General features: G+C 42.3%; 1 protein-coding gene across 1 annotated transcript in view; it reads right to left on the minus strand.

Annotated features, from left to right (window-relative positions):
- SHROOM3 (shroom family member 3) overlaps positions 1-25,025 on the minus strand; it is a 358,512-nt gene that overhangs the window by 221,746 nt on the left and 111,741 nt on the right. Inside the window, exon 7 of the mRNA XM_063603551.1 lies at positions 3,905-4,059. Coding sequence (XP_063459621.1) covers positions 3,905-4,059 — 155 coding nt within the window. The remainder of the gene's footprint in view (positions 1-3,904; positions 4,060-25,025) is intronic.

The raw sequence follows: 25,025 nt of genomic DNA on the forward strand, positions 1-25,025 counted from the left end.
GATGTGAAAGCCTGACATGAGGTGCTGCCCTCGCCCAGCCAAAATAACTTTAAGAGAAAAAGAGGCAGGTACATGGCTGCCAAAATATACATTTTGACTACACAAATGATTTATTCATGAAACAGACACTCCTTCCTATTATGTTTCCAGGAAGTCACCCCAGTCTTTTTTAAAGTATAGAGATCACATAGAAAAAAAGAAAGTTAATAAATGAAATGTCCTTAGTCACTCTGGCATCAATAAATCAAAGGAAACAGAATCTCAGGACGATGACGTGTGCCAAGGTATAAAGGTAAGACTTCTCAGGAAAGTGACGGCACTACGAAATACAAAGCCAGATTAATCCAGCTCAAAGAGGCTTCTACCCGGATCTCTGCAAGGTAGGGGAGGAATGTCCATCCATGCCTCTGGAGGCGTGTTGATAATCCCCATCTATAAGCATGTGTCAGATGTAAAGGCAGCCTCCTTTTCCTTTGAAAGTTCAACTATAAAAATCAACACATAATAGATGAGATAAGACATATTCAAAAGGCATCTTAGGGACAAAATGTTTCCCACACCAGAAGCAGAAAGTGCAAGAACTGCTCAGTAACCTTATCAATTGCATTAGCATACGTAAAGAAAGAATGTGTCAATCAGGAAGAGGATTTGGTGTTGACGAGAATGAAAATGGAGAGGAGAACGTTGGCAGCATGATTCCCTGGGGCCCAGAGGGGAAAGGGCCCTTGCTTCTGGATGTGAATCTCTGGCCGCCTGGCAGCCAAGCCCCTATTAGGAAGATGGACCATCTGGCCATCAGAGTGGATCCTAGCAAATACTGGTGCCTACAGAACTATTCTCTTCACTTGGAGTTGGAAATCACTATGCAAACTCCTGACCATAATTAGACTTCCCATTTAGTTTTCTTGTAGGGATAAAGTACTATATACTGGTTTTTGGTCCATATGGCATACTTTTCACTTATAGTTGTCTTTTTCAAAATGAGTCAGTGTAGTAGCATTCTGGTTTATATCCTTCAGTTTCTTGTGAGTTTGGATACTGTGAATTAACACTCCTAAATTCCACAAGGTCTGAGACAGTCATGACCAATTCTGGACCTGTAAGCTGGGTACTAGCCCTTAAATGGTTGTAAACTCACTAAGAGAATGAAAGGGGGGGCCTCCAGATAACCAGGGAACCAGCATATATGGTATTATGGCAATACTTCTCCATATTAGCATGTGTCTCTCTCTAGCCTAATCCAGAATAATAATAATCAAATATTGCATATCCACTGTGTACTTACACTTACTTCACTAATGCCCTTTCAAGGTAAGAATGATTATTTCCATTTCACAAATGAGGAAACTGGGGCTTAGAGAGCCCAAAGTCACACAATTTGCAAATAACCAGACCAGATTTCAACCCCATATCTGTCTGTTTCCAAAGGTTCTACTAGAAGAAGTAATTCAAATCTTATATCACCATCTATTAGAAGGCCTACCAGAAGCTACCATGATTATTCTTCATAGCAGGAAACAGAGCAGCCCTTTCCAGAGGCCAATCTATCACCACAGTCATGTTGAAACACATCAGGAGTGTGGATTCTGCCATTAGTACCCAACAGATCAATGCCCAGTGTTTCCAAACTGGGCTCCTGGGTTCCAATGCCAAGGTGAGTTCAAAACCTTCAGCACTCTCTGGACACAAGGAATGGCCCCATGGTTCTGAGCTTGTCTACCCATCTGTTTGAAACATCAGCCCCATGTTTGAGATGACTGCTTACTTTACTGAAATCTGGATCTGCAAGGAATGAGCCTATGCCTAGAGTTGGCCAATAATAATAGAAATAATAGCAGCAGCATCTCTTGTTACCTCAGAGTGTTTCATCTAATCTTTCCAATCACTTTGTAAAGTATGTTGGATTGCCCAAGTATAATTGCCAAAAATTGCATATATTCAAAGTGTACAATGTGATGATTTGATATATGTACACACTGTGTCATGATTACCACAATCAAAAATCAAATTAATCAACACACAGTTACCTGTGTGTGTGTATAGTGAGGACACTTAAGATCTATTCTCATAGCAAATTTTAAGTAAACAATACAGTATTACTAACTGTAGTCACCATGTTTTACCTTAGGTCCCCAGAACTTATTCATCTTATAACTAAAAGTTTGTACCCCTTGACCAACATCTCCCCATTTCCCCTGTGCCCCAGTCCCTGGCAAACACCATTCTACTCTCTGTTTCTGTGAGTTTGACTTTTTTATACACCATGTATAAGTGAGAAGATACAGTTTTTACGGTTCTGTGACTGGCTTCTTTCACTTAACAAAATGTCCTCCAGGTTCATCTACATTGTTGCAAATGGCAAGATTTCCTTCTTTTTTTATGGCTGGATAATATTCCTCGTGTGTGTGTGTGTGTGTGTGTGTGTGTGTGTGTGTGTGTGTATACATAAACATATACATATATACACCACATTTTCTTTGGTTTGTCCCTCCATGGATACTTAGATTGTTGCCATATTTTGGCATAAATACATATATTTAAATCCTCATTTAAAGATGAGGATATTGAATTTTCAGTGAGGTTAAGTAATTTGGCCAAGCTCACACAGCTAACAGGTGACAGCCCTGGAATTTGAACCAGGGTCTGTCTGAATCCGGTGCCTATGCTTTGAGCCACTCTGCATCACTGACCACCAGAGAAGCAATTGCTGGTTGATGGCCCTGTAGACAGACCAGACACAGCCCAGCACACTAGGGAGAGTCACTAGAGCCTGGAGACACAGTGGGACCACAGTCATCGCTGTGATTTTTGTGGCTGGGAGGAGCTGCTGTTCCCCTGAGCATGGGCTCACTTAGGAAACATTTGAGAAATGAATTAATGCAGGTCTTTAAGAGGCCATCTGTGGCATGATGGAAGATCAGCTTACTTTCTACAGCCTGAAAATGGTGGGGCTTCATTGATGACTCCTGAAGTCTCAGCCAACTAGAACATTCTTAAATACTGTAACATTAGCTGCTATGTGAGGCAGCTGAAATCTAAGGAAGAAATATTCAAATATGCAAAATATTTGGGCCTAGCGCTTAGCAGGTCAAGATAATGATGCTCAAGTGGCATGAAATAGAATCAGGCAATCTGGATTCTATTCTGGCTTTTCAACTTATCAGCTTGGCTACCTCCAGTAACCTATTTAACCTCTTGCCTGTAAAATGGGGATAGTGATTAGCTATCTCATGGGGTTCATGTGCAGATTAAATGAGCTAAGATGTGTAAAATGTCTCAAGCAGTGCTTACTAATAGAGATCAAAAAAATAATTCAATTCCCATCCCCTTTCCATAAATAATTTCCTCCACGAAGGGTTGGTTCCCGGGAGTACAAAGCTTCTGATGCTAAGGCATTAAAATCAAACACAACCCAACACTTCCCCAACAGAGGAATCACCACTATTGAGACCAGAAAACAAAACAACCAATGAGGGAATTTGCCTGTTTTGAAGAACCCTGTGATGTAGGTGTGGTTCCCAAAATGCCACTGAAAGCTCCAAGCCAATTTCTTTCTCTAGTCCCACCAGACAAAAAGCTTATTAGAGCTCTGACCACATCTGGGATGAGTGTCACTTTTCATCAGGCCCCAAAATTTAGGTAGTCCAGTGAGGTCTATCCCTGACAAACCAGTACCTACTGGGAAATGAGTGTTTTGAAAGACAGCAGTGTCTGAAATGTCTTCACCCCACTTCCTCCCCACATCCCACAAGATAGGAAAGAAAAAAGAAAAAAAGGCAGGATCCATACATGGAGGTTTAAAGCCAAGCTACCAACCCCGAGCTCTTTTCCCAGAGGTGGGGTAGGGTAGGGAGAGAGGTGGGGTGAGGTGGTAGGAGGGACAGGGTGGGGGTCTGCCACCTACCTGCGCACTACCAGCCTGAGGGTCTTGTAGGATCCTTTCACCAGGGAAACTGCCTCCTTTCTGGAGCTGCTCAGAGTCACCTCATTGATGTGCACAACCTCATCCCCGGCCTGCAGTTTGGAGCTCAGGGTGTCTGCTTTGCCCCCTTCTTCGACCTGCTTGGAGGGAGAGATGCGACAGCCACGAGTGAGCTTTCCCCTGGCCTGGGGTCTGTCCAGCTATCCCGAGCCCAGCTTAGACTCCTGCAGAGCCCAACGGACCAGCTAGGGCCACACCCCAGCGCTTGCAGCCAGAGGGAAAACTGTGAGAGCGCAGGGACTGGCTCTGGGTGTCCACACCCTCAAGAACCAGCACCCTGCCTGCCCAGGGAGGGCGCTCATAAACATCAGCTGAATGAACGACAGAACTCAGTTTCCATCCAAAGGCCATTATCCCACGGTGCTCAGGACATCTCCCCAGCCCTTGCTTTACATCTTCAAAAAGTCCACTCAGGGCAACTATTTTATCCCTTTAGAAGAGCAGTCCCCAAACTTTTTGGCACCAGGGACCAGTTTTGTGGAAGACAATTTTTCCACGGATGGGGTGTGGGCGGATGGTTTTGGCGTGGTTCAAGTGTGTTGCATTTATTGTGCACTTTATTATTTTTTCATTATAACATATAATGAAATAATTATACAACTCAGCATAACATAGAATCAGCGGAGCCCTGAGCTTGTTTCCCGCAACTAGATGGTCCCACTGGGGGCGATGAGAGACAGTGACAGATCTTCAGGCATTAGATTCTCACAAGGAGTGTGCTACCTAGATCCCTCGCATGTGTAGTTCACAATAGGGTTCGGGCTCCTGTGAGAATCTAATGCTGCCACTGATCTTACAGGAGGCAGAGCTCGGGTGGTTATGTGGGCAATGGGGAGCAGCTGTAAATACAAATGAAGCTTCACTTACTCATCCACTCCTACTGTGCGGCCTGGTTGCTAACAGACCACTGTAATGGTCCGTGGCCTGGGGGTTGGGGACGGGTTACATTAGAAGTTGAGTTCCTCTGGCCGGGTACGGTGGCTCATGCCTGTAATCCCAGCACTTTGGGAAGCTAAGGCTGGCAGATCACAGGGTCAGGAGATCGAGACCATCCTGGCTAACACGGTGAAACCCCATCTCTACTAAAAATACAAAAAAATTAGCCAGGCATGGTGGCAGGCACCTGTAGTCCCAGCTACTCAGGAGGCTGAGGCAGGAAAATGGCATGAACCCAAAAGCCGGAGCTTGCAGTGAGCTGAGATCACGCCACTGCACTCCAGCCTGGGTGACAGAGTGAGACTCCGTCTCAAAAGAAAAAAAAAAACACAAACAAAAAACAACAAAAAAAAGTTGAGTTCCTCTTACCTTACTTTTTGTTCTAAAATTATAATTCATTGGATACATAAAGTAGTACATTCAGACAATGGAATATTATTCAGCACTGAAAAGAAATGAGCTATCAAACCATGAAACAACATGAAGGAAACTTAAATGCATATTTCTAAGTGAAAGAAGCCAGTCTGAAAAGGCTACACACCGCACAATTTCAAGTGTATGACATTGTAGGAAAGGCAAAACTAGGGAGGCAGTAAAAAGATCAGCAGTGGCTGAGGTTAAAGGGAAGGGTAGGATGAATATGGTGGCACAGAATATTTTAGGGCAGTGAAACCATTCGATACGATATTGTAGTGGTGGACACATGCCTTGTACATTTGTCAAAACCCATAGAATGTACAGCACCAAGAGTGAACCTACTATAAACTATGGGTGACAGGAGATGTCCATGTAGGTTCATCAGTTGTAATAAATGTACCACTCTGGTGCAGGATTTTGATAGTGGGGAGGCTATGTGTATGTGTGGGCAGCAGATACATGGGAAATATCTGCACCTTCCATTCATTTTTTTTTTTATGAACCTAATATTGCTCTTAAAAAATAAATACACTGGCTGGGCACAGTGGCTCACGCCTGTAATCCCAGCACTTTGGGAGGCTGAGGCAGGTGGATTTGGATTGCCTGAGCTCAGGAGTCCAAGACCACCCTGTGCAATGTGGTGAAACCCTGTCTCTACTAAAAATACAAAAATTAGACGGGTGTGGTGGCACACACCTGTAATCCCAGCTAGTTGGGAGGCTGAAGTGGGAGAATCGCTTGAAACCACGAGGTGGGCCTCGTGCGGTGGCTCATGCCTGTAATCCTAGCACTTTGGGAGGCCGGGGTGGGTGGATCACCTGAGGTCAGGAGTTCGAGACCAGCCTGGCCAACATGGTGAAACCCCGTCTCTACTAAAAACACAAAAATTAGCTGAGTGTGGTGGTGCATGCCTGTAATCCCAGCTACTCGGGAAGCTGAGGCAGGGAAATCATTTGAACCTGGGAGGTGGAGGTTGCAGTGAGCAGAGATCATGCCACTGCACTTCAGCCTGGGTGATAGAGCGAGACCCCGTCTCAAAAAATAAATAAATAAATAAAAGGGAAAAGAAAAGAAACCAGGAGGTGGAGGTGCAGTGGGCCGAGATTGCATCACTGCTCTCCACTCCAGTCCAGCCTAGGCGACAGAGTGAGACTCTGTCTCAAAACAAAACAAAACAAAACAAAAATGTCCTGCACTATTATTCAGTCAACAAAGTTATTCAACACCTGCTTTACATCAGAAATTTTTCCAAGTGCTTGGGCTATAAAAGTGGACAAAATAGACAAAAACCTTTTGATCTTCTGATGCTTAGGTTAATGGGCAGAGGAGGGGAAGCAAACAATAAACATAATAAACAAGTAAGTAATGTAGTATGTTAGAAATTAATCATATGCTTTGGAAACAGGAAAATAAGGCTCAATCTGGGTCACATGCCAATGGATACTTATAGACGTCAATAACAATGAAAGGGAAGTAAAGGGGAAAACAAAAACAAAACCTGAGTAAACAAAACCTCACCCATATTTTCTCTTTTTTTAGTAATTACTCTCCAGAATTGCCCACATGTTCAAAAACCTTCAATAGGTCTCAAGATACATAAAATAGACCAAGCAATTATATATATACATATATTACATATACAAATTATATGCAGATATAGCTACATACATATATAGATATCTATATATATGTATATGTATATAGCAAACATAATGAGGAATGTATATGTATATAGATATATGTATATACATATATAATTGCTTGGTATGTCTATATACATATATAATTGATATATCTATATACATATATAGATATTTTGGGAGACAGACTCTTGCTCTGGTGCACAGGCTGGAGTGCAGTGGCACAGTCTTGGCTCACTGCAACCTCAGCCTCCTGGGTTCAAGCAATTCTCCCATCTCAGCCTTTTGAGTAGCTAGGACTATAGGCGTGTGCCAATAGGTCTGGCTAATTTTTGTATTTTTTGTAGAGATGGGCTTTTGCTGTGTTGCCTGGGCTGGTCTTGAACTTCTGGGCTCAAGTGATCCTCCCACTTTGGCCTCCCAAAGTGGTGAGATTACAGGCATGAGCCACTGTGCCTGGCCAATATATATTATTTTAATATATATAAAATAGCTTTTATTTTATAAATAACAATTAAAAATTTAGGCCAGGTGCAGTGGCTCATGCCTGTAATCCCAGCAATTTAGGGGGGCCGAGGCGGGCGGATCACAAGGTCAGGAGATCGAGACCATCCTGGCTAACACGGTGAAACCCCATCTATAGTAAAAAATATAAAAAACTAGCCGCGCGTGGTGATGGGCGCCTGTAGTCCCAGCTACTCGGGAGGCTGAGGCAGGAGAATGGCGTGAACCCAGGAGGCAGAGCTTGCAGTGAGCAGAGATCACGCCACTGCACTCCAGCCTGGGTGACAGAGCAAGACTCTGTCTCAAAGAAAAATAATAATAATAATTCTTCTTTTTCCCATTTTCAGATAATCAAGTGGACAAAATAATATATAAATGTAAAGTGACATCTAATAGTTTATTATTTTTATACTGCTTGAACTTGCTGCTGTGGTTACACACCCCTGAATTTCAGCAAAGCTATTTATGTCTATGTCTGTTCCCCACTCACAGTCCCACCCCCCCCACCTTGGACTGTGAAGTCATTGAAGAGACTTCATGAGAAATCATGACTCCATCCTTTCCTCCCCCAGCATGCTTCTCCAGAGCTTTGCACACAGGACCTACTCAGAAAATATTGGTTCGTTCATTCAATAAATATTTACGAACAGCCACTACTGTGTTCAGCTATGGTGCTAAAAGCTGCGAGTACAGTGATGAACACTGTAGATACGGTCTTGCTCATGTTGCAGTTTGTGAAATTGCATCCCCTCAGTATTATTTGCCAACAATTTCAACGAAATGAGACCTAGGAAACAATCAATTTCTTATATTAAAAAAGGAAGTCAAGAAAGCTCATTTGTATAGTTTATATCATGTCCTCATGACTGATTTGATGTGAAAGCAAACATTACAGGGAAGACTGTCATAAAGAGTTTCATTGTTGTTCACTGTTCTTATAAACTATTTCTATAACCTTTTGTATTTACAGAGTTCCTCACAATCTCTTCGTTTTGCACTGCACTTTTAGAATTAGCCAGATGTGGTGGCACATGCCTGTGGTCTCAGCTATGCAGGAGGCTGAGGTGGGAGGATCACTTGGGCCCAGGAGGTTGAGGTTGCAGTGAGCCAAGATTGCACCATTTCATTCCAGTCTGGGCAACAGAGGGAGACCCTGTCTCGAAAAAAAATTCATCCTAGCCCCCAAGTGAGGGTTCTCTCTCTGCTGCTCAAGCTGGAGTGCAGTGGTGTGATCTCAACTCACTGTAGCCTCAAACTCCTGGACCCAAGCAATCCTCCCACCTCAGCCTCCTCACTAGCTGGGACCACAGGCATGTGCCACCATGCCTGGGGAAATTTTTTTATTTTTTGTGGAGACAGGTCTCACTATATTGCCTAGGCTGGTCTTGAACTCCTGAACTCAAGCAAGCCTCCCGCTTCAGCCTCCCAAAGTTCTGGGATTACAGATGAAAGCCACTGCACCTGGCCATGGGATGATGTTTTTGAAATGGCACTTATTTGTCAAACATTTCATGGGCCCCTACTTCACGTTTTGATTCTCACATCTCTCCATACTGTCTCTCAGGGATTCGTGCTGTCTTGGGGTTTTAATTATTACCAAAGAAGATTTTTAGAAGCTTTCTTCAACAGTAATCTTTTGTAGAAGGCCCATCCCACATTTCTAGTTTCCTTTTCCTCCTTTTTTCCTCCAAATACTCCTCCATTATGAAATGTCTCCTTATCAACCCAGGCAGAATCTATTTCATCCTCTCCTCTTAATGGTTTCTGTCTTAAGACAAGCCTCAGTCACTACCTTTGTCATAGGTATTTCTGACCATGCCCTATCTGCTCTTCTAGGTCCTAAACTCTTTGAGGTCAGAAACTTGGTGAACACATTCATTCTTTCATTCATCTCACAAGTATTTTTTAAGCATCTATCATTGACAGGCATAATTCTAGGGCTGGGAAAATATCAACAAAGGAAACACGGTGTTCTCTCCTTTCCCAGAGTTTATATTTTAGTATACTTTTCATATATTTCATATCATTGTACTTAAAAAACATGCACATTCACTGGGACATGTCAGAGAGCCTATACTGATAAAAAAAATTAAAACGCACACACAAAAAATTAGGCTGGATTCTTTCTGTGCTTAAATTGATCCATTGAAACAACACTCCCTCAGAGGTCAGCCAATTTCCAGCAAGTCAAAGGAGCCCTGGGAAGTTTGCGTGGTGCCGGGATTCCTCCAGAGGATCCACTCCTAAAGGTGGAGTCCCAGTGGGTCCAAGGGAGGACTTGAATTGAGCCAGCTGGGGGCCAAGTGTAGACTCTTAGTCTAACTCATTTCAGTTAACTGGATTAAGGGATGCTGCATCAGCCTGTGGATTCCTTAGGACCCTCACATTCCCCTCCTCCCTCTTTGTTGCTGCTGGCCCTTTCCTGACCTTTCTATTTGGTAGCATCAGTGTCAGTGGATGTGATATTTGTTGGCCACTCCTACAATAAACTTGGTTGCCAAGAAAGTTGAAGCCACTGCCGGGCGCAGTGGCTCACACCTATAATCCCAGCACTTTGGGAGGCCAAGGCAGGCAGATCACAAGGTCAGGAGTTCGAGACCAGCCTGACCAACATGGTGAAACCATGTTTTAGTCTCTACTAAAATTACAAAAATTAGGCGGGTATGGTGGCACGCGCCTGTAATCCTAGCTACTCAGGAGGCTGAGGTAGAAGAATCATTTGAACCCAGGAGGCACAGGTTGCAGTGAGCCGAGATCACGCCACTGCACTCCAGCCCGGGCAACAGAGCGAGACGCCGTCTCAAAAAAAAAAAGGAAAGAAAGTTGAAGCCATTGGCTAGAACAAGGCTGTGAATTACCTTAATCTATGGTGTTGTCTCCATTTATTATCATGAATGATAAATTAAGATATTGAGGTGCATTTGTTGATGCACTGGTAACAACACATTTGATTGTACTGAGGCTAACTAAATGCATACATCGTAAGTTTGTACCAATTATCCACACAATTTATCTTAAAACCATTATTATGACTAAAAAAACCTTGTTTACAAAAAGTTTAACAGTAATTTTTTTGAACTATTCATCAGGGATTTAGACTCTTCCAACTCCAAGCCCTGCTGATACTCTCTGTCAACAAGATTCAGTGGAAAATGAAGCTTATTATTTTAAACTTTTGGACCAATTACTTCAGCAGCTAAAAAGGTTACTGGCATTGTTTGTCCAAGTTCACCTGCATGGAACTTACTTATTCCAAGAATGCGACTGTCAACAGGTTAAATGACTTCAGATAACACACTGTGTGCAACTGGGTGGGAAATCCCTAAGCTAACAAGCTAAGGAGAGGGTGTGTATCCGCACATTGGAGCCCGGAAGCTAAGCACGCTTTTTCCCTTCTCAAATCCTAAATATACCCACACCTATAGGAGAAGTCGATTTTGCTTTGATGACACAGTGTTACTTTTCTGACATAAGAGGCGTTGATTTTTGAATTGTTTACAGCCTTTTATGTCACTGTACTATTTAGCACCTAACATAGTGCCTGCACGTAATGAGTGATCGGTAAACATTTATTGAACAAATACTGGGGAAACTGACTTTGAAGAACAGCACGGTGATATACACTGTGACGAGAGTACATTCAAAAATACAGGTGTAGGCACAAAGGAAGAGTGGTGGATGCCTATGTCACAGCTTGACGTGGTGCTTTGAGGCACAGAAAGCCAGGCCCATCTCTTTTCCTCATGCTTAACCACTCTAGCCCAGTCTAAGTGAGAAAGGGTGGAGCTGCTGTTATGGGGATTGGTCCTGTGTTGTGCTTCTCCAGGGTTTGTGCCCTCCCTGTGACCCTCCTCATCACACTTAGAAGAGAAACCGCAGTCCTCCCTCTGTACCAAAGGCCCTGCCGTGCTGGATTTGACCTCCCTGCTGCTTCACTTCTTAGTGTTCTCCACTGGATCACTCAATACCAGCCCCTGGCCTTCCAGCGGCACAGGGAGCATGGCAGGCACTGTCTTCCTTCAGGGGCCTTAGACTTGCTGTTCCCTCAGCCTGGAATGCTTTTCCCCCAGGGAACCATTTGACTTTTTCCCTTACCTCCTCCAGGTCTTACACAAATTCGGCTTCCAGAGGGGGCCTTTCCTAGCTACCGCTTTAAAATTTCAGCCTCCCCTAATACTACTTATCTTCCTCCGCATTGTTATTTTCTCATTAACACTTAATTCATGACGCATGTGTGTGTGTGTGTGTGTGTGTGTGTGTGTGTGTGTGTGTGTTTTGAGACAGGGCCTTGCACTGTCACCCAGGCTGGAGTGCAGTGATGCAATCTCGGCTCACTGCAACCTCTGCCTCCTGGGTTCAAGTGATTCTCCTGCCTCAGTGTCTCGAGTAGCTGGGACTATAGGCGCACGCTACCACACCCAGTTAATTTTTGTATCTTTAGTAGAGACAAGGTTTCACCATGTTGGCCAGGCTGATCTCGAACTTCTGACCTCAAGTGATCCACCCACCTCAGCCTCCCAAAGTGCAGGGATTACAGGCATGAGCCACCGCGCCTGGCCATGAACTCTATTTTTTACTTACATATCTTGCTTATTGTCTGTCCTCTACTGGAATGTCAGCCCCACGAAGGCAGGGATTTGTGTCTGTCTTGTTTACTGCTGTATCCCCGATGCCCAGAACAGCATGGAGCACATAGCAGTGCCCACTATTTATTGCATAGATAAATTAATTATCATCATGATTGCAACCAGTTGTTGAGGGCTTCTTGTGTTCCAGTAACTTTATCGCATCAAATTGTCACAACAACACAATAAGGTTATTATAATTGTATTTTTATAGAAATGAGAATACCAAGGCTCAGAAGAAGGCAATGACTTGCTCCATGTTGCACAGTCAGTAAAACAATAGAGCTGGGATTAGAATTCAAGACTAACCTCAGAGCCCACATTCTCCAGCCTGCTGCCTCTGAGAATCGCCCAGATATTTGTCCCTAAAGTAACACTTCACTTGTCCTGCCTAATCCTTCAAGTGCCCAAGAAACCTGACACTCAACACTGCTGTGTTCTGATCCTTCTCTTTCAGGGATCCTAAAATCTCTGAACCTATTATAGTGGTTTACAGGCTTAACAGCATTCACAGCTTACACATGAGAAAAAGAGCTGGCACGCACTGCCGGTGGAGCAGGAAGCTGACCTTGCTACATCAAACTGAACAGGGAATGATTCATTTACAAACAACTCCACTTGGAGTTTTAATTAACATTAAACTCATCCGGTAGAAGTCTACCACAGCAGAATTTCGCCAGCTTTTTATGTTTAAATTCTTGAATGATTTCTTTGCCTTTCCTGGCTACTTTCATTCCTGGATGAAGATAAAGGCAGGGGTATGGGATTGAGGGGCACTTCAGTCACTCACAGTTAATGCAACATAACCTACAAATCATTTGCTGTTTTGTGAAGTTGGCGGTTTGAGGAAAAATATGCTCTCTATAAGTGCGATAATTGTATGGAAGCAATGAGCAAAATGTAAAGAGATAAAAAGGTAAGTGGATAACAAAAGACGTCAAGAATCTCTCAAACAAAGCTGTTTGGGCATTATTTTCTATTGTCTGGAAATTGTCATTACTCACAACCCAGTGGGCATTCTTGGTTTTGAAAAGAACATAAAGTGAGGGCAATGAAATAAAGTCAAATAAACAAAAAGTTCCTCCCAGGATCCTTCTCTGGTTCTCAGGTTCTATGAAATTACTCAGCATTGTTTTGGAACCAGAAGTAAATGCTGGACTTTAAAACAGAAACATTTCCATGGGTTGCAATGAGTGCCACAGGGTACAGAGGTGATTCCTCCTGTTCTTCCCATCTACCTCTCATCTCATCCTAAATCATTACATTTATACTGTTGAACATTCCTATTTGGGGTCGTAAATGGGGTATATTGTAGTAGAAGAAAGTAAACTGGGTTAGGAGTCAGGAATCCTGTGCTCTAATCCCAACTCTGGCCCTTTTATCTGCAGGACCCTGGATGGGCCTCTCATCTATAGAATATAGATAATGTTGTTTGCTCTGCATTATAATAAGACCACCCTGACAAGTGAAAATGTGTGTTTCTCACACTTAAGATGACCATCAGGGAAAATTCCATAGTTTTATTTAAATTAAAATACATATGTAACACTTAGTATTATTTAGAAATTACAGAATGACTTTCTTTTGTTATTTTTTAGATAGGAGGTATGCTATTCTTTTCCAAGTTTTATAACCTGGCTGGGAAGCATAAGAAAAGAGGTGAGACAGTGGTGAGGTGTATAAAGATGGGCAGCTCTGCAGTCAGACCAACATAGGTATAAATCCCACTTCCAATACTAGGTGATCTTGGGCGAAATTTGCACCTTCTTCGAGCATCCATCTCCTACACCTAATATGGGAACAATAAGACTAACCACATAGGGTTGGTGTAAGGATTGCATGAACAAACACATGGAAAGTCCCTTACAAAGAGCAAAGACTCCATAGAGGTTTGTTTCATGAATTGCAGGGTTTTGTGGTTTTATTTTAAAGGTTTAATACTTTTCTACTGTTTCCACCACAAGAATACATGTGTTAGCAACTGCATGCATGAGACCAAGAGGAAGAAATTTGCTGAGAGGAGGAGATAGGTTATTTTCTTAAAGTCAAAGAACCAGAGTTAACTTGATTTATAAATGAAATAGGAGACAGTCTCTCCTTTGGAGGGAAGTTTCTATTTCAGAGAGAGGTCCCAGAGCAGGAAGTTACCCAGTGACACCCTATGGACCATCCAAATGAGCTGCAGCACCGGAAAATCAAGAAACACCCACAGTTCTTGATTTACAACTCCCTGGGAGGAAGGAGCTGACCACAAGGGTAGGATAAACATCAAGCTTCACTGAAGCATCTTCAGCCACTCAACTCTGCTCAGTGCCTTAAGAAAAGTTCACAGACCCCATCTACCCCAAGGTGGCCGATTCTGAAAAAACAAGTTTGGGGATAATTAAAAAGTTGGGTAGTCAATATTTATGTCCATTGTTGGTTTATACCCTGCCTCCTGTTAGAAAAGATCTGAGGCAACTCCTTAAAAATACAAAAAAAGAAAAAAAAGAGAAAAAAAGAAAATAGTAGAGGGAATCTGAACAAAAAGGAAAAAAGTGATAAAATAAAAGCCAAGGACAAGATTAATTCCAAGAAATGCATTCCACACATGGGGATTCTCATTCTCTATCTAGGTATTTATTATCCAGGTCTCCACAGTTACAGGGTTTCATAGGGAGGCAAAGTCTTCCTAATTCAGAAATATTCACTAGTGAAGAGACCAGCTGTAAAAGAAGGCCCCGCTCTAACAGATTCTGCAGTTTAGCACCAGCTCCAATTTCCTGCTGTTCCATCAACGTCTATGCTGTGGGATTGCAAACAACCAATACAACTAGCAAATAGAATGCAAATCCATTGCATAGTTAACTAGAATATCTCTCAAAAGAGGCAATATATAAAGAATAAACCAGCCAGGTGCGGTGGCTCACGCCTGTAATCCCAGCACTTTGGGAGGCTGAGGTGGGCAGATCACTTTAGGCCAGAAGTTCAACACCAGCCTGGCCAACATGGCGAAACCCTATCTTTACTAAAAATACAAAAAAAAAAAAAAAAAAAAAAAGCCAGGAGGCTGAGGCAGGAGGATCACTTGAACCTGGGAGCTGGAGGCTGCAGTGAGCCGAAGATTGTGCCACTATACCCCAGCCTGGGCCACAGAGTGAGACTCTGCATCAAAAAAAAAAAAAAAAAAAAAAAAAAAAAAAGCCATTGAGCTATCTTAAAATTTTTTGAGGAAAGTGGGACCCAAAAAGTCAACATGGTTAATTTTTCATGCTGAGAATTAGCACGTGGTTGCAATGTGATATAAGTGTTTTAAAAGTAAAATTAAGTAAATTTATTTTCATACTCATTTGTTTTGTTTTTCAACTCTGCATAATCTAACATCATATTTTGCTCCCTGTTTTACAGTGGATTCCCTTAGACAGACTTTTTCTGGTACCAACTGTTTGCAGATAATAAGGGCTACCTGGAACGTACTATAGTGCAAATTTGGCTCTAAGATTCTTGATGGCAAAAGCAAACTAGAAACATGCTTTCTTAGAAAAGTCATGGGTGCATAATATAAAAACAGGAAGTTGTGGAACAGTGAGGATAATGGTATTGAAATCCACAATTAGAGAAGACTTAGGGCACTAGTGGCTAATAAGAAGTCTAAGAAGGTAAATACCAGTCTTTCTAAATTGCTTGGTGTTTGGTTGAACAGTGTCACACACAAAATGGCTAACAAACACAGTGTTGGTCATTAATTCTGTTCAACAAGTATTCCTGGCTCTCCACCTTGGCTGCAGAGGAAATGCTTTTTTTCATTGAGTTCTAGGCTGGGCCACTTGCAGTTGGGTAGAGCCATGAAACATTTCTTGTCAGCATATTTTGAGCAGAAAAAACACGTGTCATCTCCAGGCAGAGATCCTTCAGAGTTTCCTTTCCCTCTGGCATGGTGACTGATAATGTTTGAGATGATGACTACTCTGTAAGCTAGGGTCACTGGGAAACTAAAACGAGCTGCTGCCCTGCAGACACATCATGGACATGTAGAATGAGCATGAAATAAACCTGTGGTTTAAGCCACGAGATTTGGGGTTGTTTGTTACTGTAGCCTAACCTGGTATCTTCTGACTGATACAAATATTGTCTTACCAGTGATAGGATGAAACAAACAAATAAAAACTCAATTAGTCCTGTCAAATCCATGTGCAGCTTTTGGGTAAGCCACACGCTTGTATACCTCCAGGACTTTCCACACTCTCGTATATTTCCAGGACTTTCCAGGTGCAGCTTCCTCCTCTACCACCCTCAGCCTCACAACCCCCTAACTCACCTTTCAAGACTCAGTTCAGTGATCACCTTCCCTAGGGAGCCCTCCTGAAGCCCCTGAAACTGGTAGCATGCCTCTTCTATGCTTTTCCATAAACTCTATCATAGCACTATCCCATGGAAAGGTACTTATCTGTTTACCTTGACTGTGCCCCCCACTAGTCTGTTACCTCCTTGAAGGACCAGACAGAATGAATGTGATCAGTGGGGAAATGCCATGGTCCCAGGGATTCAGTGTTTTGAAGAGAACTTGCTCACCCCACCCCACCATTCGCTGGCTGGATGGGGACAGAATGTCTGCCATTCCTGGAGTGTTCATGATCTGTTTTGTGTCTCTTAGGCCTTTGGGCCTGTCTGGTGGAGCTGTTCAGCAGAGTGGTCTATTCCTTTCTACCAAGGCCTGCACTATGAGGAGCAAGGCACAGCTCTGCACCAGAAGGTCTAGGGCCAGACTTCAGGCTTCAGCTTTACCACTGTATTAGTTTCCTCTGGTTGCTGTAACAAATCACTGCAAACTTACTGGCTTAAAGCAACACAAATTTAGTATTTTACAGTTCTGGAGGTCAGAAGTCCAAAATGGGACTCACTAGCCTAAAACCAAGGTGTCAGCTAGCTGTGTTCTTTTCTGGAGATTCCAGGGTAGAATTGGTTTCCTTTCCTTTTCTAGCTTCCAGAGCCTTCCACAGACCTAACTTACAGCTTCTTTCATCTTCAAAGCCAGCAATGGCCATCAAGTCTCTCTCACTCTGCACCATTTTGACACTGACTCTCCTGCTTCTTTCATTTATGAGGATCTTTGTGATTATATTTGGCCCAATAAGATAATCTAGGAGAATCTCCCCAATCTAGAGGTCAGCTGATTAACAACCTTAATTCCATCTGCAACCTTTATTTCCCATGGCACATAACACAACATAGTCACATGGACTAGGAGGTGGACATGTCTGGAGATTATTCTACCTACCATAACCACTTATTAGCTGTGTGACCTTAAGCAAGTTAATTCTTTCCTCTAAGCCTCAGTTTATTTTCCAGAGAAACAGGGAAGGTGAGGATAATGGCACCTACTGCTGGGGAATATTGAGAGAATGAAAGTAGACTATGGTGAGGATATTGGCACCTACTGCTGGGGATTATTGAGGGAATGAAAGTAGACTGTGGTGATGAATGTAAAGCTTAGCATAATACTCAACAGTCAGGGATCAATAAATGCTGTTGGCCTTTATCACCATCCTCCTCCTCCTCCTCATCACAATTGTTTGTAGGGGGAGGTAGGAAATGAAATAACACATCCTCAAGAGAAGTAACATCTGCTCCTTATGGAAGGAGAATAAGCACCATCATAGAGGACTCCTATCCTTGATCCCAGTCCTTCCTCTGCTCCATCCCGTTTTAGTACCCTGAAGGAGGAGCAGGTTCAGCAAACAGGATTGACAGACAAGAGGCCGCTGCACTCCAAATTGAGTCTTTTGTGTTCCTGGTGTTTGAACTCTCCTAAATTGGGCACTGGGCTCTCAGATCTTAGAAAGGGCATGGGAGACAGTTCCAGCCCCAAACTAGTTTCTCAAAGTCTCTTGAAATGTGTGGAGGGGCCATAAGAATGCCTATTCTGTGACAAGGGCAATACTCTCCATTTCCTGGTGTGTGTGTGTGTGCCCACATATGTGAATCCCGGCCTTCTCAGAAAGTGCAGTGTGACCTTTTTCCCTCTTATGAATTCCCCGAGCCCCTGCCGTTACTGTATGCCTCAGCCCAGTGAACTCTACTCAGCTTCAAAGAGGGGATGGACCAGGGCCATTCAGAGAGCAAGAGGCCAAGGCTAGCTGGCCCCCAGCCATGCCTCAATCCCCTTTTTCTGCTGCATTCAGATCAAAGACTGAGGCATTCATTTATATTTTATTTAATTTTAAAATTTTTCTTTAAATTTAAAGGAATTTATGTATATTTTACCTAATTCTTTAAATAATTTCAGCCATCTTAGTTAGCACGTTTATTCCATGTTCTTAAGAAAGACCCTTTGAATTGCTCCAGTTGGTTTATGTTTAAGTCATAATCTTTTCATTCCTTAGACTGAAATTCTGCTGTATTTATTCATGGAAACATAATATGTATATGCAATATGCATACCTGTGTAGAACATCTATTATAACATACATATAGGGGATGTATATGTAAAACATTTTGCAAATAAGGAAAAGAGAACTTCTTTTCAGTAACTACATCAGTGGAGAGACTGAGTCTTTAGAAAATAAATGTTAACAAATTGCATATGTATTTCATGCATTTTACAAGTATATAAGGTAAGTCCACTTTTTATTGTCAATTCAAATAGAATAGGGCTCACAGGGCAATAGTTAAATATACATATAGGCACACACATGCCCTATCTCATTTTAGCTAATAATTTTCAACTCTTTCTTCATCAGATTCATATCAAAGTTATTAACATACTAAAATAGTTAGGCTTTAGTTTTCTCTTCTCTTTTTTTCCCTACTTCTGGTCTGGGAGAAATTCTAGTGGTTAGAAATTAATCAGTGCCAGCAAGAAGAAAAATAACAAATCTCTTGATATTTTAAATATTTGATCATCTACTCCTGATGAAATGCTTTAACTATGAGATTTCTAGCACTTAGTAAATAATCCACAATGTGACTGACTAGATAGTTTCACTGTTCTAAGATAAGTTTCATGAGTGTCCAATGGTTCGATCTTAGGCCAGATATTCTTCCGCTTCCAAAGAAAAAAATCTACTTAATCATTATGAGATTGATTTTGACCTCATGAATTATTTGTTTCCTAAAGTTTTCCAAAGCTCCCCCTACGTGTTTAGACTTATGATATTGAGAAAGTTTATGATTTTTTAGTACTGGCTTTAATATTAGAACTTGGCTTGCAACAAGCAGAACTAAAATAGGACAAGGGTGGCAATTATTGCTACGATCTCAGAGGGATTGTCTTGTTTGTCTCAGCAAAAGAATTCTCAAGGGTGGCTGAGCTAGAAGGAAACAGGGTAATAAAACTCATGCAGGAGGTATGGAATGCCTCCCTCCTGTTGAAGATAACAATAGTGTTCTATTAGTGACCACAGTGAGCTACCAACATTTTCCATCTCCATCAGATTCCAGAGGCCAGGCTGGGTGCTGTGGCTCACGCCTGTAATCCCAGCATTTTGGGAGTCTGAAGTGGGTGGATCACCTCAGGTCAGGAGTTCAAGACCAGCCAGGCCAACATGGCGAAACCCTGTCTCAGCTAAAAATACGAAAATTAGGCGGGCATGGTGCCGCACCCCTGTAATACCAGCTACTCGGACGGCTGAGGCAGAAGAATGGCTTGAACCCGGAAGGTGGAGGTTGCAGTGAGCTGACATCGCACCACTGCACTCCAGCCTGGGTGAAAGAGCGAAACTCCATCTCAGAGGCCAGAAAGATACCTGAGCAGTAACTGGTAAAAGGATTTCTTCACTTGCAAGCCCCACACAATTTGTTTACTTGTCTTACATTAGAGGCCATATATTGGTTAAGTTTTGTAACCAGACTGCCTGGGTTCAAATCTGGCTCCCAGGCTTAGAAGTTATGCGACCTTCAACACATTATTTGACCTCTCTGTGCCTGTTTCCCTTCCTGTGAGATAAAGTTAATAATACCTATTTCATAGAATTGCTGCGAGGATTGAGTTATTTAATGTATGTAAAACATTTAGAAAAATGATATTTAATAAATGCCCAATAAATGTTAGCTACTTTCAGTATCTTATATTCTCTTCCATAAATTAGGAATACTAATGCCTCACTTATATACCTCACAGTATTAAAGAGTAAGATTAGAAACATTTTATAAAACACCTTGAGAAGCATAACATGGCACACTAAAGTAAACAATCAGAGTGACTCTATGCCAATCTGGAAGTTGGCTTGATAATTTCAACCATCCCTAGAGGAAGCCTTCTGATCAGAACCCAGACCCTGGACATGATAGAAGCTAGAAATAAAATAGCAGAAGCAACATTAACATAAAGGTGAAGGAAGGAAAACAAGGGAAAGGAAAGAGAACTAACATCTCTGGTTATGCCTACTATCTGTTTGGAGTTTGACACACACATGTTATTTAATTCTCACCAACACTTATGAGGTAGATATTTTGTAGACAAGAAACTAAGACTCAGCAATATTAAGTTTCCCAAAGTTATGAAGTTATAAATAGCAGAGCTAAGATTTAAACCCAGATCTGTCCAAAGGCAAAGCTTATCACAACTTCTTCCATCTAATTCTAAAACAGGCAGCTCCCTACGGCCTAAGAAACATAAAGCCATATACTATATTAGTGTAACTAAACAATGATGGCCAATATGATGACAGTGATCAAGGAAAGGCTGCATACTGATCAGAACAGCCCTCCACTATACTAGTGGGTAATAGGTCCTTGGGGAACTCACTGAAAGGAGATTATTATAACAGAATCTGGGATTCTGGCCATCAAAAGCCAGCTCCACCATGTTTGGGAGCATCTGCAGATATGGCCAAATGAGTAGATAATGGTGTCCCCAAAAGAACAAATACATGTTGCATGAATGAATTAATTAATAAAGGAAAAGCATAGTAGGCCCTTAATACTTGAAGTTTTTTTTAAGTCCTTCACCAATATTCAAATTCCAGAACATTTTTTCTACCCACACCCAGTTGGAACATCCTGCTATCAGATTCCTACCTGCCATGCTTCCTTGTTGTAGTCATCTGCAAACCCTCAGGTCACTCCTGACTTGGTGAAGATTTTCCCCCCAGCTCACTGTCAGACCTCTCACCAACATGACTTTTGCCACCATTCTTAGTGACACCCATATCCTCACAGGTGTTCTTCCAGTACTTGGGCCTCTGTCTTCCTTGACTCCTCCTCCAAGCCATCTTGGCTACTCAACTTCCATGGTCAGACTCTAGCTCTTGTTATTTATTGCCAATGTGGAAGTCTTCCCTAATCTCAATTTTAAGCATCTCAGTCTCTGACCACCTCCTCCTTTTCTTTTTTTCCAACAGCTTTATTGAGATGTAATTTACATACCATAAAGTTTCCCCTTTTAAAATGTACAATTCAGGCTGGTTGCAGTGGCTCACGCCTGTAATCCCAGCACTTTGGGAGGCTCAGGCGGGCAGATCACCTGAGGTCAGGAGTTCAAGACCAGCCTGGTGAAACCCTGTCTCTACTAAAAATATGAAAATTAGCTGGGAGTGGTGGTGCATGCCTGTAATCCCAACTACTCAGGAGGCTGAGGCAGGAAAATTGCTTGAATCTGGGAGGCAGAGGTTGCAGTGAGCAGAGATCATGCCACTGCACTCCAGCCTGGGCAACAGAAGGAGACTCCGTCTCAAAAATAAAATAAGATAAAATGTACAATTAAATGGTTTTTAGTATATTCACAGAGTTGTAGAACCATCACCATAATCACCTTTAGAATATTCAATTTATCATGCCCTAAAAAAACACTACTGACTTGGGGTGGAGCAAGGTGGCAGAATAGAAGGCTCCACCCATCATCCCCCAATGCCCCCTGTGAGGGCACCAATTTAACAACTACCTACACTAAAAAGCACCTTCATAAACACCAAAAATCTTAAAGAGATCTCTCTCACATTATATATTGAACCCATCAGCAAAGCCTAAATTGCTCTACCTTTTCTAATGACTTCTCATGACCTACACTGCTACTGACTGCTACTCTGACCTCCTGCCTGGGTTATTTAGTGGGATACTAACTGGTGTCCCTGTTCTGCCTATGTGTCCCTCTCCTCCCCATTCCACATCCTTGCCCTATAACATATTCTCAACATAGCAGTCAGGAGAATCATTTCAAAACACATCACTCCTCAGCTTAGAACCATCTAGCAGCTCCCCAACCCACTTAGAGTAAAAGCTCAAGTACTTTTACTGGCCTTCAAGGCCCTAGGCAATCATACACTCTGCCCCTCTGGATCTCCTAGACCTCTTCTCCTACCATACTTCCTTGGGATTGGTCTACTTCAGCCACCCTGGCTTCCTTGAGATTTTCTGAAATGTCCATGTACACATCTACTGTGTGGTCTTTGCACTTGATGAGCTCTTTCTTTGAAATACCTCCCTCTCAGTAGCTACATGGCTCACTCCCTTTTCTCTTTCATGTTGCTTGCATTATTATTATTATTTTGAGATGGAGTCTCGCTCTGTCACCCATGCTGGGAGTACAGTGGTGCGATCTCGGCTCACTGCAACCTCTGGCTCTCGGGTTCAAGTGATTCTCCTGCCTCAGCCTCCCGAGTAGCTGGGATTACAGGCTCCTGCCACCACACCTGGGTAATTTTTGTATTTTTAGTACAGATGGGGTTTCACCATGTTTGCCAGGCTGGTCTCAAACTCCTGACCTCAGGTGATCTGCCCACCTCAGCCTCCCAAAGTGCTGGGATTACAGGTGTGAGCCATCACGCCCAGCCTTGCCTGCATTATTTATAAGTTCAGCAAAGCTGTTTCCATCAGATACACAGAAAATCAGAGAAAGTTGCTGGAGCTGGATAGGAAGGAGTTAAAATAAGAGAGAGAAGTGAAAAGAAAAAGGACATTTAAACTTTGAGGGTCTCCTAAGGCCAGGGGCTACTTCCTTTATAATTTGCTTTAATTCTTATAACCTTTGGGATGATGATTATTATATTTATTTTACAGATAAGACAACAGGGGCATGGAGGGATTAAAGTTATGATCTTGTATAAGCCTCTAGAGTTAGCTGTCTGATTAAAAAATCCTACCTTTAAAACCTAACCTTGGTCCACTACGTCACAGATTTCCAGCCTCCTATTTAGTTAAGATTACGCTGGGAATGAATGCCTATTACAAAATTCAAACATTTGCAAAGAAAAAAAATCAATACAGCTTAGTTTTATAAGTTCTTCACCTTGACACCATCTTAAAATGAAACCTCTATATGCTCAACTGAGGGTTAGATTCCAGAGATTCCTGGCAATCTCTCAACCCATCATCCAAGACTATTTTTGCATGATAAAAATTCCATCAAGTGTCCCTGCACATGGATACTTGTCAGCAAATTTACTCCTTCCAGTTTTGCATCTCAGGAGGCATAAACAGAAGATCCTGCCAGTGAAAGAAATGAAAGGAAAGTAATTTGTCAATGGCTTTATTCAATAGTGCCATTTGCCCAAATTCCATACTGGGTGGCCCAAATATTTTGAAATCCATGCTTCATAGATCTTGTAAGATGAGTTGTAACCCTGGGTCTCGCTCAGATGCCTGAGAAAGCGCGGGGTCTTGATCCCCCTCCCACTGTGTTGCTGTAACCCACCCCTACATCCATTATCTTTCAATTATCAGCTCCGCATTTCTTCCTCCGCCTCTGGCTTATTCTTCTCTTTTGACCTCCTGACACACTTATTTGCTTTTCCCTGTCTGGAATTCTTGCCCAAACTAACTTCAATCACTCAAAACTGTGCTGTAGGAGAGAGATGAGTGTGGGGATGCAGTGACAACGAAGTCATTCCAATAAAATTGTTGTGGCATGGCTCCCAGCCAAACTCCCTGCTTATTTTATGACGATGGGCCATTCATCAAGTGACTGCGAACCATAAGTGAGGGGCTGATTTCTATTGCAGGCTGGTTTTCTATAAACATGAAATTACTTCAATAAAATAGCTGTTTTAAAATGTTTTGGCACATCTGGTTTCTACTTCCTACAGTGGAAATTTGGGATGAAATGTTGGTCAGGATATTATGCAGCAGCCCCTTAAGTATTATTATTGTCATCAAGATCACCATAACTTCCAGTTGGGATTGTTTCCCTGGTGCTAATCAGTCTAAAGTTAATAAATTTTATCCAAATAATCCTAAGAGACAATTGCTCCCATTTTCAAAGAGGAATGGAAATAATTTGCCCCAAGTTAAATATCAAATATGGGGGAAGAATCAGAATTCAGGCTCGGGTGAACTTCAAAGTCCATTAGGCATAGCCCTCCCAATGGCTAACAACATCCAGTGGGAATGGTACTTTTCTTCATCAGTACCATTACAAAAAACTGGTATTTTCAGTACCTACTGTGTGCTAGGCCTAGCGGATACAAAACATGTAGTTAATGGAGTCTACTCTCTTATAGTCTAGTTGAAAAGGAAAGGCCTACAAAAAAGATAAATAGCAATGCAAGGTAGTAGATTTCAAGTATTAAACATGAATTAGAAACTGGAAGTGCTATGTGTGTTCAGACCAGAGATTAACCACTGAGGCCAGGCAGGAATAGGATGATCTTTTGGAAGGAAGGGGTATTGAGCTGGACCTGGGAAGCTCTTAGTCCATTTGCTACAAGGGCCCTTTAATTATTATACAAAAATGGATCTGGGGAGTAAATCTTTTCCATGGTCCTTAAGGAGGAAGTCAAAAAGAGGACAGCAGAGCGTGTGTCATGTTAAGTGCCAATTTCTCCTTCTTGAAGTCAGTTGACTAGGGAGACTGAGTATAGCCTGCAGGGGTTAGCCTTCTGGGAAAGGTGCAGGAATAGATTTGTGGATAGGTAGGCCCAGGACAATGGGTAGAGTACCCATGAGAGATTGCATTTCTCTTGTGATCATGATGAGAAACTGTGGGCTAAGGATGCTGCTTACCCTGAA

Source organism: Pan paniscus, chromosome 3, assembly GCF_029289425.2.
Source record: "Pan paniscus chromosome 3, NHGRI_mPanPan1-v2.0_pri, whole genome shotgun sequence".
NCBI lineage: Eukaryota > Metazoa > Chordata > Mammalia > Primates > Hominidae > Pan > Pan paniscus.